The sequence below is a fragment of the Pseudozyma hubeiensis genome (assembly GCF_000403515.1).
Source record: "Pseudozyma hubeiensis SY62 DNA, scaffold: PHS32, whole genome shotgun sequence".
NCBI lineage: Eukaryota > Fungi > Basidiomycota > Ustilaginomycetes > Ustilaginales > Ustilaginaceae > Pseudozyma > Pseudozyma hubeiensis.
The window spans coordinates 311,627-325,692 of NW_012133814.1; the positions used below are offsets into that span (position 1 = coordinate 311,627).

At 56.9% G+C, this 14,066-nt stretch overlaps 6 protein-coding genes across 6 annotated transcripts; 3 read left to right on the forward strand and 3 right to left on the reverse strand.

The window, feature by feature from the left end:
* Nucleotides 1–57: 57 nt before the first annotated feature.
* On the reverse strand, nucleotides 58–558 carry PHSY_003105 (mitochondrial sodium/hydrogen exchanger; the record flags this gene model as incomplete). Its single annotated transcript, XM_012333726.1, has 1 exon — nucleotides 58–558. One exon carries the CDS (start codon nucleotides 556–558, stop codon nucleotides 58–60), a length of 501 nt encoding a protein of 166 aa, XP_012189116.1.
* Nucleotides 559–920: 362 nt separating this feature from the next.
* Nucleotides 921–2,717, forward strand: PHSY_003106 (hypothetical protein; the record flags this gene model as incomplete). The annotated part of the gene is made up of 1 exon (XM_012333727.1): nucleotides 921–2,717. The coding sequence occupies one exon, from the start codon at nucleotides 921–923 to the stop codon at nucleotides 2,715–2,717; it is 1,797 nt and encodes a 598-aa protein (XP_012189117.1).
* Nucleotides 2,718–2,912: 195 nt separating this feature from the next.
* PHSY_003107 (hypothetical protein) lies at nucleotides 2,913–6,731 on the reverse strand (the record flags this gene model as incomplete). The annotated part of the gene is made up of 3 exons (XM_012333728.1): nucleotides 2,913–4,239; nucleotides 4,534–4,546; nucleotides 4,667–6,731. 3 exons carry the CDS (start codon nucleotides 6,729–6,731, stop codon nucleotides 2,913–2,915), a joined length of 3,405 nt encoding a protein of 1,134 aa, XP_012189118.1.
* Nucleotides 6,732–7,245: 514 nt separating this feature from the next.
* On the forward strand, nucleotides 7,246–8,637 carry PHSY_003108 (hypothetical protein; the record flags this gene model as incomplete). Its single annotated transcript, XM_012333729.1, has 1 exon — nucleotides 7,246–8,637. One exon carries the CDS (start codon nucleotides 7,246–7,248, stop codon nucleotides 8,635–8,637), a length of 1,392 nt encoding a protein of 463 aa, XP_012189119.1.
* A 112-nt stretch (nucleotides 8,638–8,749) lies between these two features.
* Nucleotides 8,750–11,398, reverse strand: PHSY_003109 (metal ion transporter; the record flags this gene model as incomplete). The annotated part of the gene is made up of 1 exon (XM_012333730.1): nucleotides 8,750–11,398. One exon carries the CDS (start codon nucleotides 11,396–11,398, stop codon nucleotides 8,750–8,752), a length of 2,649 nt encoding a protein of 882 aa, XP_012189120.1.
* A 465-nt stretch (nucleotides 11,399–11,863) lies between these two features.
* PHSY_003110 (putative monooxygenase) lies at nucleotides 11,864–13,598 on the forward strand (the record flags this gene model as incomplete). The annotated part of the gene is made up of 2 exons (XM_012333731.1): nucleotides 11,864–12,013; nucleotides 13,536–13,598. 2 exons carry the CDS (start codon nucleotides 11,864–11,866, stop codon nucleotides 13,596–13,598), a joined length of 213 nt encoding a protein of 70 aa, XP_012189121.1.
* Between the last annotated feature and the right edge of the window lie 468 nt (nucleotides 13,599–14,066).

A 14,066-nucleotide genomic window follows, 5' to 3' on the forward strand; every position in this document is an offset into this window, starting at 1 on the left:
GGTTGGTTGCCCGCGAGCCTTTGTCAAGCGTGTGTGGTTGCAAGACAGTCGGATATGCTATGACGAGCCTGGTTTGCCGTTCCGCAACTCGCGCAACTTGTCCTGTAGCTCCTTCAACTCCTTCGATACGGAATCGTCTTTTGCCGTCTTCTGCTGTTCCTGCGCCCTAGCTCGATCCCTTTGCGCTAGCCTCTGTGACTGCTGATACGACATTCTCGCTCTCTGTCTTTGAGCCTCTTCAAAGCTCATCTTTGGTCTATTTGGATCTCCTTCTGCGGCCGCCGAACCGGTTTGACTGCCTTTGAAAGACACGGGAAAGGGTGAAGGCTCGTTGTGCGGCTCCCCATGGTCTTGGTCCCATTCGCTTTCTCGCATTCCTAGTGGAGGTTGATACGTTGGAACTTGTCGGCCCTGCACGCGATGGGGCATGTGGTCGATCTCGTGGATCATGCGGTCGACGATTCGGAAGAACAATGGCGAGGTGGCGAGTTTCCGTGTGAGCGCCTGTGTCAGCATGGAGGCGACGATCCGCACCAGGTACGGTGGAAGCTGCGCCATGTTGAGGACTGGTACGAATCCAAGCTACGTATCCTCTATAGAGCTTTGATTGCTTCAGTAGGAGTTGAGTTTGTGTGAGAAGTGAAGGTGTATGAGCGTTCTGACAGGTGGCTGAGTCGACTTTTTTGGGTGGACGGCTCGGATCTCGGCGAGAAGCTCTAGCGTCTCGCATTTTCTCCACATTCGCAGCCTGAAGCAGCCGCGAAGTCTTGAATTTCTGCCAGAAAAGTCGCCGCGTGCCACTCAATTGACCTCGGACCCTTGGTTCCCACGTTCCGCAGCTACCATCACCATCATCATACGTCGAGGAAGAACGCGCAGCGATTCACGGCGCTGAAGGCCCTAGTGAGCGACCTCCGATCATGGCCAGCTTCGCCGACGACCTGCTCGCCGACTTTGGCTCGGACGACGAACAGGGGGTCGGTCTTCAAGAACAAGACGAAGCTCATCCATCCACCAATGGAGACGGCACCGAAAGCCGCAAGCGAGCTTATCCCGAGGAAGACGGGAGAGCGCCCGACAACAAGCGCCCTCACATCGACGACGCAGATCTCGATGATCTCGAAGATGGCAGTGACGACGACGACGACGAAGACGATGAAATGATAGATGGAAACGCGGCGGGCTCTACAGCATCATCTTCGACAGCAGGGCAAGGCGGTACCAACGGCAACGGCGTCCCGCTCGGTCGCAACGCTGTACAGCCTGCCGCAGAGCGAGATCAGGCCGATGTGGACGATCTCGACTTCACCAAAACAACAAGCGTGCGTAGCGTCGCCTCACTGCTCAACAGCGGCAGCAAAGTCAAGAGCGTCCTCGAGCAGATCAACCACTTTATGGCTCTCCCTGAGCCAGATCTCGCGGGAGTACTCGAAGACTCGCCAGAATATCACCTCATCGTCAAAGCCAACAACATCGCTGTTGACGTCGACAACGAGGTGATGGTCGTACACAAATTCATCCGCGACCACTACTCGCCTCGCTTCCCCGAACTCGAGACGCTCATCCCGAACCCTTGGGATTACATCCAGGCAGTCAAAGCGATCGGCAACGACGACACGATCCCAACGTCTTCTCTCGAGGGCATCCTACCACACGGCACTGTTGTGGTGATCAGCATGACCGCATCCACAACATCAGGACAACCTTTACCGCCATCAGAGTGGTCAGCTGTTCGAGAAGCTCTAGAAATGGTCTTTGAACTCGAATCCGTGCGCTCGCGCATCCTCGCGTACGTCGAATCCAGAATGGCCTTTGTCGCACCCAACCTGTCCGCCGTCGTCGGAACGCGTACAGCCACGAAGCTGCTCGGTGTCGCTGGAGGACTGGACGGCCTATCCAAGATTCCCGCTTGCAACCTCCACCTGCTTGGTGCAGCCAAGAAACACGCCGTCGGCCTCTCGTCCGCCCACGGCGGTTCCTCCCGTTCCACCGGCTTCATCGTGCAGAGCGACCTCATCGCCAACACCCCCGACGACTACAAGCGACAGGCCATCCGGATGGTCTCTGCCAAAGCGCTCCTCGCCGCACGTATGGATGCCGGCAAAACCACCAGTCGCGACGGCTCCTACGGCATGAAACTCCACCAAGAGCTTTCCAAAAAGATCGAGAAGCTTCTCGAACCACCACCGCAGAAGCTGGAAAAGGTGCTGCCCATCCCCAAGGAAGGTAGTGGGGGGAAGAAACGTCGTGGAGGACGAAAAGCGCGTAAGGCAAAGGAGAGGAATGGGATGACCGAGTTGCGAAAGATGCAGAACCGTATGGAGTTCGGAAAGCAGGAAGAGGAAGCCATGGGCTATGACGAGAGTGTGGGGCTGGGAATGATCCACAGCTCTTCGTCGGGCAAGATCAGGGCGCAGGGCGTGGAGGAGAGGAGCAAGAGAAAGATGAGCAAGGCGAACAAGAACAGGTTGGCTGCGCTGAAAGCGAGTGCCGCGAACGGGTTGAGCTCGGTAGGTGGAGCGGTGGATGGCACGGCTTCGTCGTTGTCGTTTACGCCGGTGCAGGGGATCGAGCTGGTCGATCCGAGTAGGAGACAGGGTGGGAAGGGGGAGGAGGCAAAGTGGTTCAAACAGGGTCAGTTTTCTTTGTTGCCCGGCGCAAAGGCGAACTTGCCGGGGAGCATGGGGCCTCCTCCTCCTCCACCAAAGTCCAAGTGAGACGATGAAGATGTACTTGTATCGATCAATACCATCACTGAACAAAGCCACGCGAGATTCAAGCTTTCAAGGACACGTCTGTGATTGACAAAGCTCACGTCGCTCTAATCCGGCTCTTCTGAACCCTCGCTTACACACACGCACACATTGTTCAGCCACTCGACCGAATCCTTTTCATTCCAGATCAACCCTCTCTCACAACTTACTCCTCGCCCCCTCCACCTCGCTCACCCTGATCACCACCTTACCCCCAGACCTCTTATCCGCCTCGCTCAACAGCTCGAACCCCCTCTCCGCCTGCTCCAGCCCATCCAACACCGTATCCACAACCGGCACGATCCTGTGCTTCTCTACAAACCTGATGCTCTCGGCGAACTCCCTCTTGCTGCCCATAGTCGAGCCCAGCACCTCGATGTTCTTGAGCACCTCACGCATCGTAAATGACAATTTGGGCGCAGCTGTCATGCCGAAGATGACGACTCTACCGCCTGCCTTCAAGCCGGCTTTCTGCGCTTGCACTGCGATCTCGCCTCCCGCGCTGTCGATCACACTGTCGAGGTACGGTCGAGAGCGTGGCAGGAGTTTGAGGATCTTGGTCGGCCAATCTTTGTCCTTGTACTCGGCACCTGCTTTGGCGCCTAGCTTGACTGCGCGAGAGATCTTTTCGGCCGAACCGCCGGTGACGTACACGTTGGCACCGGCTGCTACCGCCATCTGTAAGGCCAGCATGGCGACACCTCCACCTACACCTGTGAGCAAGACGTTCTCTCCCTTTTTCACCTGTGCTTTGGTGAACAAGGCGCGGTAGGCGGTGACGGAAGCACAGGGAAGGGTCGCCGCTTGTTCGGGTGTGAGGTGCTTGGGTGCCGCTACAAGCTGGTCCTTTTCGACGGCTACGTATTCGGCAAAGGTTCCAACTCCATTCGTCGGTTTCGTCGCGCCGAGGATCCCGAACCCTTTACCGCCAAGACCGTTGGTGCGCTGTTCGTCGGACAGACCGGGAAGCTCGGCTTCAGGTCCGTGGACGTCGGTCTCCCAACCACGGGTTGGAACGAGGAGGACGACTTTGTCAGGATGCTCGTTGGGCAAGTCGAAGCCTTCGGGAGCGACGATCTTGCCTGCACCGTCGCAGCCCATCGTTGCATTGCCGAAGATCAGACCCGGGTAAGCACCGACCATGGACCACTCGTCACGACGGTTGAAGCCTGCAGCGAGGATCTTGACCAGGACCTGGTTCGAGCTAGGCTTGGGCGTGGGAACATCTCGCACCGCAGCAACGTTGCGCTGGCCCTTCTTGGGTTCTCCTTCCGGACGCTCGAGTTGGAGAGCCTTCATGTTGGATTTGACGTTGGCAGGCAGAGCTGCGGCTGGAACTGACTGTGAAGCAGATGTGGCTGAGCCAGACGTATCGCTGAGAGGGGCAGTATCTGCGGAAGCGTTTCCGTCAACTGCGTCAAAGTATTGCTCGATGGCTTTGCGCACGATATCGATGACGTCCTTGTCTTCGATGGTGGGAGGGAAGCTGGTGGTGAAAAAGAAAACAGGATATCGGTGATGGGTCAGTCAGCAAGTCGTTCAAGACAGGTCGGAAGTGGGGCGAGCGGAAAGACTGGGCCGTGCGCGTGTGGCTTGCGGGGCAAAAAGAAAAAAAAATGCCCACGTAAATCCGCACCTCCGGCAATCAAAAAGCTGCCGGAGCGAGATTTTGCGACGTCCAGCTGGCGCGACACTGTGGTACAAGCCCCTCTTGGCGATCACCAATACCACCGTTGCCACCCATCTTTCGGGTTGGGGATTCACGGGGTCTAAAACTTACTCGACAGGTGCATCTGTAACGTCGAGATATCGACAAGAGAGAAGGTGCAAAAGAAGAGTTGCAGTAAGAAAGTCGGGTCAGCTGTCAACAGTCCTTCACAACAGACTGATATCCGCCAAAATATTGTACTCACTCCTCTTGCCGGCAGCAGCGTTCTCCACGGCCTGCCTCAAACTCCTCCTGAGCGTTTTGCCACTCCTCGTCTTTGGCAGCTTCTGAGCCTCGATCAATCCGCTCAACTGAGCGATCGGACCCATCTCCTTCCTCACGTGATCGTTGATGCTCTTCAGCATCTGCTTCGCCGAATCGCTCTGAGCAGAGTTGTGCGACTCGTCTCCCGTAGCAGCAGCGATGCGGCTGTGAGCGACGACGATGGCGAAGGGGGATTGTCCCTTGAGTTTGTCGGGAGCGCCGACGACAGCGCACTCGATGACGTCTGGGTGGGAAGTGACGACCTGTTCGATGAGACCTGTTCCAAGACGATGGGCGGAGACGTTGATGATATCGTCGGAACGGGCGAGGATGGAGACGTAGCCGTCCGGGTCGATGACGCCTTGATCGCCGGTCTCGAACCAGCCACCTTTGGAGGCGAAGGTGGAGAAGTAGGACTCGAAAAATCGGTCGGGGTTGCGCCATAGACCGCCGAGGAAGGAGGGTGCGAGAGGTGGGGCTAGGACGAGATTTCCCATCTCGCCACGGGACACCTCACGACCGTCATCGTCGACGATTCGTACGTCCATACCTGGCATCGGAAGACCTGCACTTCCCGGACGAGCGGGCAAGGGACCGAATGCGGAAGACAGCATCAACCCTGTGATGGGCGAACCCGACTCGCTCGACCAGAAATTGTCGTTCGTCTGCGCACCAGGTGCAGCCAGCTCCTTCAACAACCTCTCAAACTTGGCCACGATCTGAGGCTCGCTCCTCTCTCCAGCCAAGAACAGTGTCCTCAAACTCCTTAGGTCCACACCGGGAGCACGCATCAATTTGGCATCTGCATCCTGTCCCACGATCGCCCTCAATGCGGTGGGCGCGCAGAACATCTGCGTCACCTTGTACTGCGAGCAGATCCTCCACCAGATGCCCGCGTCGGGGATGACAGGCTTGCCTTCAAAGATGATGGAAGTCGCACCCAGAAGCAGGGGTCCGTAGTGGATGTAGGAGTGGCCTACGACCCAGCCGAGATCGGAGGCGCAGAACATGACGTCGTTAGGGGTCATGCCGAACATATGTTCGATCGAGTAGCGGAGCTGAACGATGTGACCGGCGGAGAGACGACAGACTCCCTTGGGAGCACCGGTGGTGCCGCTGGTGTAGATGGTGTAGATGGGGTCTTCGCTCGCGACGGGAACGCATTCCCAGCACGGCGAACGGCCGGCGACCTTGTCAGCGGTCAGCCTGGCTTCGACCTCCCAGTCCCATTCGGGAAGATTGGCAGGACCGTTTCCTCCGTCGCGTGCGCATTGGGCGGGGGTGTGGCCTTTGATCGTGTGTCGTCGCAAAAACAGCAATCCGGATTGCGGCTTGTGCTCCGACACCTTCAACGCCTCGTCCACCAACGGCTTGTAGTCGACGGGACCCTTGGGCTCCAGTCCGCAACTAGCGGCAATGACCATCTTGCAGCCCGAGTCCTGGATCCTCTTCGCCAGCTCCTTGGGTGCAAATCCGCCAAACACCACCGAGTGCACAGCTCCGATCCTGGCACACGCCAACATGGCGATCGAAGTCTCGGGAACCATCGGCATGTAGATGACCACCGCGTCTCCCTTACCCACGCCCTTGTGTCTGAGTATACCTGCTACGATCTGAACCTGTTGGAGGAGCTCAAAGTAGGTGATCGAACGCGACTGCTGGGTTTGGAAGGAGAGCGGCGAGACATGGTGGAAGGCGACCCTGTGTGCGGTTGGTGCGAGTGCGAGGTGCGGCGTGTCCGGCGACACTGTCACGGGCGTAGCGGATGCATGGGCGGGTGCGTAAACGTGACGATCTAAGGCAGAGTAGCAGGTGTTGAGCTGCGCATCTGGGAACCAGGTGTGACCCTGAGGATCCAAGTAGGCAGCATCGCGGTTGGAAGTGGGACCGTAGGCGACAGTGGGCGGCTTATGCCAGTGGATGGACCGAGAAGCTTTGAGCCAGAAGTCTTCCCTGCTGTCGATCGATTGACGGTGGATCTTTACTTGAGGATGTGCTTGTGCCATGATGAAGAGAGGTTGCTTATAATTGGCTAAAAGACAGGTTGATGGAACGGAAGAAAAGGTGGGTGTGGTACCGGCATCAACTTAAGTATCCAGGCAGATGCGGTAGCTTGCCGTGATCTAGACAAGAGGTCTCTGTCCGTTTCTTGGCGTGCCTTTTGCCGGAATATGTCTGTAGAGCATGTTGACGGGATATCGGCAATCCAACCTAGCCGTCATGCCGCGAATGGGGTGCTTGACAGGTGCGAAAAGTGCGGGGAAAGCGTCAAAAAGCCGCACTAGGCCGCACGCAGACGTCACGCTTGGGCCACTGTCCTTCCTCGGTGTGTCACTTTTTTTGTGTTTCTCCTTCTCGGCTATCTGACTTTGCTTTCGACTCGGTCACGGGTCTACGATCTTTCGGATTTCGGCAAGCCATCGATCTCGAAAGCTTCCCAACACATCCAGCTCCTTCTGCTGCGCATCCTTCTCGACCATCAACGAGAGGTGCCACCACGGGCGAGCTCAACAATCAACGATGCCGGCCAAAATACCCTTTCTTGATCCATCCGAATCGCTGCAACAGCGATGGCGAGAAGCGACGTCACCCAACCGAGTGACGGCCCAGATCTACGTCTTCTGCCTTCTCATAGGTATAGGCCTGCTGAGGACCTACCTGTTCCCGACCAAGAAGTCCGATCATACCTACGGATCATCGGCCGCATCTTCGGGGCCGGGGGCGAAGGACGAGACGCTCGGCGAGGTAGCAGAGATCTTTGTCTATCCGATCAAGTCTTGCGCTGGCGTTTCGGTGACAAGCATCCGCTTGACGGAGCAGGGTTTCGATTTGGACAGACGCTGGATCGTCGTCCGAAGGAGTGAGAGAGAGGGAGGCAAAGTGGAGAGGTTGAGCTTGAGGGAGGAGCCAAGGTTGACTTTGATTCAGCCGGTGATCAACGAAGAGTCAAACACGCTTATGCTGAGATTGAGCGAGGTAGGACAGAAACAAGAAACAGCAAAAGGTCTGGGTGCTTCAGAAACAACCCTTCGTCCCACAGCGTCTCAACTGAAGAGCTGGAAAGAAATCGTTGGCATGGAGATGTACGGCGACTATGCAGATGGACGCGTCGCCGCTTTGCCAGATGGAAGCGACTGCAAGTCCACCCCAAGCGAATGGCTCAGTCGATTCCTCGGCTATCCTGCGCTCCTCCTACACTTTGACACTACCTCCACCACCACCCGCGACGCTTTCCCCATCTTCAAACCACCCACCGACTCCTCTCTCTGGTCAAGCAACGACCGTTCCGAACTCCATCGGAAGCGCGGCATAGAGTTCCAAGACGAATACCCGCTCCTCGTCGCCTCGCAGGAATCGCTCGAATTTGTCCGCTCTCAACTGTCCTCCGCGCTTTCATCTTCCGACAGCGACGGACGTGGTGGTCGACGCATCACTGGCATCGATGCGACAAAATGGTCCTCCCCCGAGGCGTTGAACATGGCTCGCTTCCGACCGAACATCGTCATCAAAGGAAACGGCGACCTCCCGGCGTTCAGCGAAGACTCCTGGGAAAGAATATGGATCCTCCCCACCTCATCTCACGAATCCTCGGTCAAGGCGATACTCCAGCTGGTGGCAAGGTGTCAACGATGTCTCCTGACAGCTGTAGATCCCATCTCTGCGGAAAAGGATCCGAGCGTCCCACTGAAGCTGTTGAACAGAAGTCGCATGCGGGTCAAAAAGGTCGCTGGCGTGGAAGGTGGAAATGGAAGAGCCGGTCCGTGCTTTGGCATGTACGCCATTCCTCTTCCAATGAAGCAAACGAAGGAGGAGGAGAGGTACGGAGGCTTCAAAAAGGGAGACACGATCAGAGTGCGGTGGAGACCCTTCGAGACAGACGATGAACCAGACCGACAGCGAGCCACTCTATAGTCCGTTTCCAACCCCCTGTACCATACACACATTCGCGTGGAAACCACGATGGAAGTTCAAAAGATGCATTGTAACCCAAATCCCTGACAAACGTACGTTACACCAACTCCGTTCAATGCGATCGCTCCAAATACCGCGTCGCAGCAATATACCCCGAAACCGCAATCACCACCATCACGGAACAAATACCCGCAAACCACCTCAGATTCTCCACCCCCTGTCCCGGCACATTGACATTCATACCCCAAAGACCCGTGATCACGTTCATCGGAACAATGACCGTACCCAGCGCAGTCAGCTTGGACAGAACGTCGTTGATCTGGTTGTTGGCGTCGGTCATCTCGATCGAGATCTGGGCGAGGTAGTTCGAGTGAGAGCGCGAGAGAATCTTTTCGTAGTGGTTCAAGTTCTGCGTCATGGTGATCAGATGGTCCTGGATGTCCGAGAGGTAGAGTCCGATGTCGGACTTGGGTGCCACGGACCAGTTTTCGTTGCATCGCTTGGCGAGTCCCTTGACGACATCGGCCTTGTTGCCCATGAGTCGAAGCAGACCCATGACCTTCTTACGACACGTACCGATGCGCCTAAGCATGTCCGACTGTTCGGCCTCCTTGAGGATGAGCACGAGTTCGTCGATCGAGTCTACCTCGTACTCGATACTCTGGATGAGCGGTCCAAAGGCGTCGGTGATGTCGTCGATGAGCGCATACGAAATCCAGTCCGAGGTGACGTTGATGTAGTCCTTGAGCTGCTTGATACGACGACGCACGTTTTGCGGATGCGGCGTACCGCGGAAGTGGAAGGAGAGCGTGCCTTCACGGAAGACGATGATGTACATGTTGAGCGGTTCGAGGTAGGTAGGGCTGTACGGATCCTGGTCGAAGGAGCGGAAACAGACAAGGTAGTAGTTGCGGAAAAGCTCGATCTTCTCACGTGTCTCTTCCATGAGAATATCTTCGGTGGTAAGAGGATGGATGCCAAAGACGCGGCTGAGGAGTTTCATCTCCTGATCAGTGGGCGAGAGCACGTCTAGCCACCAGGTGTTGGCTTCCGGATCGGGATCCATGCGGATTCCGCCACCGGGAAGCGCCTTGGTGCGGCTGGCGCTGAGACCGCTCATTACATCGCCGGCGTGGGTGGGCGTGTTGGATCCGGTGGGCGGTGCAGTGGTGCCTTCCATGCGACCGAGCGTCTGACCCAGCGACGACATGCGCGCAGTGGCTGCGTTGATGGTCGGAGCGCGGCTGGCGTTGCGACTCTGACTGCCCTCTGTGGGAGGCGACTGGTCTGCGCTCTTTTCGCGACCGCTGAAAAGCTCTTCGAAGCTCTGACCTTCGGCGGGCAGTTCAGAGAGATTACGCGCGTGGATGGTGGAGGGCAGGGCGTTCGAGTAGAACGTGAAACGGTACGGTTTTTCGCCGCGGCTGCTGAGTGCGCCTGTTTGAGATCGTGCGCGTCCCATACCGCCAGCGCCGGGGGTTGTTGGGCCCATGCCACTCTGCGAGTGCGACATGTGCATACGGGACCCCCCGTTGGCGCCGTGGTAGGAAGGAAGCGTGTCATTGTCCAACAGCGGAGTGTTGACGTCCATGGATCGCCTTGCTTCGCCGTCAGCAGCGGCGATTCCTCCGCCCATGATGCTAGAAGATGCAGCGGCACCAGCTACGGGCGGCGGAGCACTTCCACCACCTTCGAAGAGGGCGAGCTTGCGCTGATACTTGCTGCTGCCAAAGGCGCCGGCCGAGTTGCTCAGCTTGCGTGGACGGCGGCTGTAAAAGGTAGCATCGTCGCTGTCGGGCGACACACCGTAGCCGGGTGCCGAAACCTTTTGAGCCGCAGTACCACGCTGACGAAGTCCAGATTGGCCTGGTGGACTAGCAGCGTTCCAGGAAGACGACATGCCGATGCGTTCGCGTTCCTCCGAGGCAAATTCTTCGAGTGCGCCAAGATCAAAGGTGAAAGGGTAGCCGAGTGGTACGTGACCGTTGTCGGTGCGAGAATTGTAGACATCGCGGACCTCGTCTAGCAAGTGTTCCGGGTGAGTTTCTCGAGGACGAGACTCGGAGTCGTGCATGGGAAAGCAAACGTCATCCTCGGCGGTGGAATCACGTCGAAGACGGGGTGGTGCAGCGGGGTCGTCGTCGTGTGCATCGTAGCCTGGCGAAGACAGATGAGACTGGTGGCTGGTGCGTCGGAGATGCTCAAGGCCACGAGAGGCGTGGGAGGCATCGGCGTCGATGTCATCGTCCTGGTCGTCGATGAGTGCGTGTTCGTTGGTTCGGCCCGAAGGGAAGTAGACGTTGGGACTGCGCATGGGTGTACGCGACAGAGCTGAGCGGCCGCGGAGGGCGGAGGGGGAGTGCACGTTGCTGAGCGAGTGGGCCTGGTGACGGTGGTCGATGAAGTGGTGTTGACTGTCGAGACTGGTATTGGAGCCGTTGCGATTGTGCTGGTAAAAGCGTGCGGCAGCTGAGGAGGGAGGAGCTGGAGCGCGCACAGGAACGGCAGCTGGGCTTCTGTTGAGACCTTCGTGGAAGTATGGTTCGGCCTGATCGTCTGAGAAGCTGGCCCTGGGCGGACTAGGATCCTGTGCGCCACGCGCCTTGCTCATCTGCCTGGCAGCATCGAGATCCTGCTGAAGCTGATGATCGCCTGAAGTGCTGCCGCGGTGGGTGTCGAGGGGTGGACGGCTCTCGGGAGGTGGCGAGATGGCACGACCGCTGGACAAGGAGCCGTAGTAATGCTGCTGCGGAGATGACATGGTTGCTGCCTAGACAAATCTGCTGTCGAGCAGTTGACGGTCGCTTCCCGATGGCCCCTATCGACGGAATTGAACACAGAGCCCAGTCTCAACAGCAGGAGTACCTGTGTGCTTGTACCAGAGCCTGACTTGTCGCGTGCGTCTACACGGAGCTTCCGTATCGAGGAATATCGAGCAAGGCAGAGAGCAGGCGAGATGGGAAGATCGATGATGAATGGCAACGGCGATGAGATTACGACAAGAGCTCATGGAAAACCCTTCGAGTTGACAGAATTGCGCACCCCTGCACTGCTGCCGAAGATTGCATTTGCGCCTGCATCCGCGCTCCAGAATTTCAATTGATTTCCCACCAGATTGCGCTCGACATGAAACAATTGAAATCGGGAGATGGGCAGTTCATTCGCGAAAATGAAATGTTAGACCTAACGAAGTGGTACGATGACGGAAAAGTCGCCTGACTGCAGGATGACGACAGATCCCACGCCGAAGCTTCATGCTGTGGTCCAGTTGGAGGATCGTCGAGAGTTCGACCCTGACGTTCGATCGGCTCTGATGGGCATGGTATCAGCTATGAGGCGGCGGAAGGGATCGCAGAGTCGCAAGATTGAGCCCCAGGTGTGCTTCCTTTCGCGAGCGCAACCGAGTGCTTGACACACCCCGCTTTTTACCAGGGCGAGAGAAGCGACGATTGGACGGGTACAATGACGTCGGCCAGCAACTGTGTGTAGTGAGTAGCTGCGGTCAATCGCGACAGACCCGCTAATGGCGAGCATTTCCAAATTTAGGACTTTTGGCTCGCACCGGCTTGACCATGATTGCTCCTTTCGACACCGCAGACCCTCTTCGGCAAGACGGTAGAGTAATCGCATCTTTACTTACTGCTCACTGTCGGTCTTGTTCAGCTCAGAGCCGTGTCATGACCCAAGGCAAGGACACGCAGAATTATCGAGGTTCGAAGCTTTCTCTAGCAGCTCGAGCATCGGAAGGGTGTTGCACAGAATTGACATGTTGCAAACGTTGACTGTGGATCTACTATGTTACACGGTTGAGTCCCTACTGCAGTCAAGCAGGGTAAAACAAGCCGCGACAGCTTGCAGGACAGACTGACCAACTGCCGCTTTTCTGTTTGTGTATTTTTCATCGCCTCATGCGAGTCGTGCAGCTCGCTGCAGCGTGTCTTGGCTTGACGTGAACCAAAAGAGGCGACACAGGATCGAGAGGCTCGGAAAGAGGTGGAGCAGTGAGCGTGTGTGTCTGGCTGAAAGCGAGGTTTTTAGCTGCAGCATGTGGATCATTATCGTCATCATCACGGTTGCTCACGGATCCTATTCATAGTGCAGAACCGCTTTTGGATGAGCACGCTTTTGAGATGCGCCCACATCTGGATCCAGTCTCGGTCCTCATGTCGTTCCAAAGCCTGATCCAGTGCCAGTGCCCGCCTTTGCCGCGAATGCAGAGACACGCACCAGATCAAACTCCGATAAGTCCAAATCGCTCGCCGTGTTTCCGCTCGCTCGCTCGCTCGCTCGCTTGCTTTGAGGATCTACTGACCGACGACGCTCATCCAACTTTTTTTTTCCGGCGCCCAATCCGTCATAGAGTCAGCGCAAGCCAAGCCAAGCTAAGGCACCGGCGACGCCCTCACGCACACGCCCGTTTCCTGCACCTTTCTGTCTCGAGCCCTCCTCTGATTCAGAAGCTGCACTCCACGTCCAAGGTCTAGATTCCGTTGCTGCGTGCTGCTGTGTCGCAACCTCGCTCTCTTTCGTCATGGCTACCATGCCCGTCATCTCTCCTCGTTCCTCTGACGGCTGTTCCGCCGCCCATCAACGTCACACTTCCACACACCGTGCAGCTCTGCCAAGCTCGCTCGCTCGCTCGCTCAATTCAAGTGCCGCTCCAACCATTCATGGCCTGTATCCTGAGTGAAATGCATCTCTGTCTGTGGTTGCATAGAATCACCGCCGAGTTCTCCATCCCTCTCGCCTGTGGCTCACTAACATCGCCGTCATCCGCTCTGCTCCGCTCTTCTCCCCTTCCCTTCTGCTTGCCAGATAAAACTCTCCGGACTCCATCCTCTCTCGACATCTTTCCTCTGTACACCATCACCCTCACCGGCACCCTCGCCCAACCACAGCTTGAGCGCATCGCCATCCTACACTCCACCTTTCAATCGACCATCCATCGATTCCCAACTTAGCGGATTCATACCCCACCGACCGATACCCTTCTCCTTCGAACGGATTCACCCGATCTCTCGTTAGAGCTCCAAAATGGTGTTCAGAGGTCTTTGCGTCGGACTCGGTAAGTCTCAAATCCGAAAACGATCCGTGCTCGAGCTACACAGCAGGGTTTAGGGTGGATGGGAGCAATCGTGCACTTTCATGCACGTGGAATGAACGCAGAATCTGTCGCACCTTGCCAAGGTGTGGTCGCTTTGCATCCAAACCCCGCTTGAAAGCGCTTTGCACAGGCCTGCATGCCTTTGTGCCAAAAAGATCAGTGCACGGATGCTTCGAAGAACATCACCGTAGACAAAGTTAGGAGGTGCTCGATATGCAGGGCGTAGGGCACTGCTACGAGCTAACTCCTTCTTCGAGACGGTCTCGAACACACATTTGCTGCCAAACCAGATCCAGCTTTGACATATAAGATCAACCATCGAGAC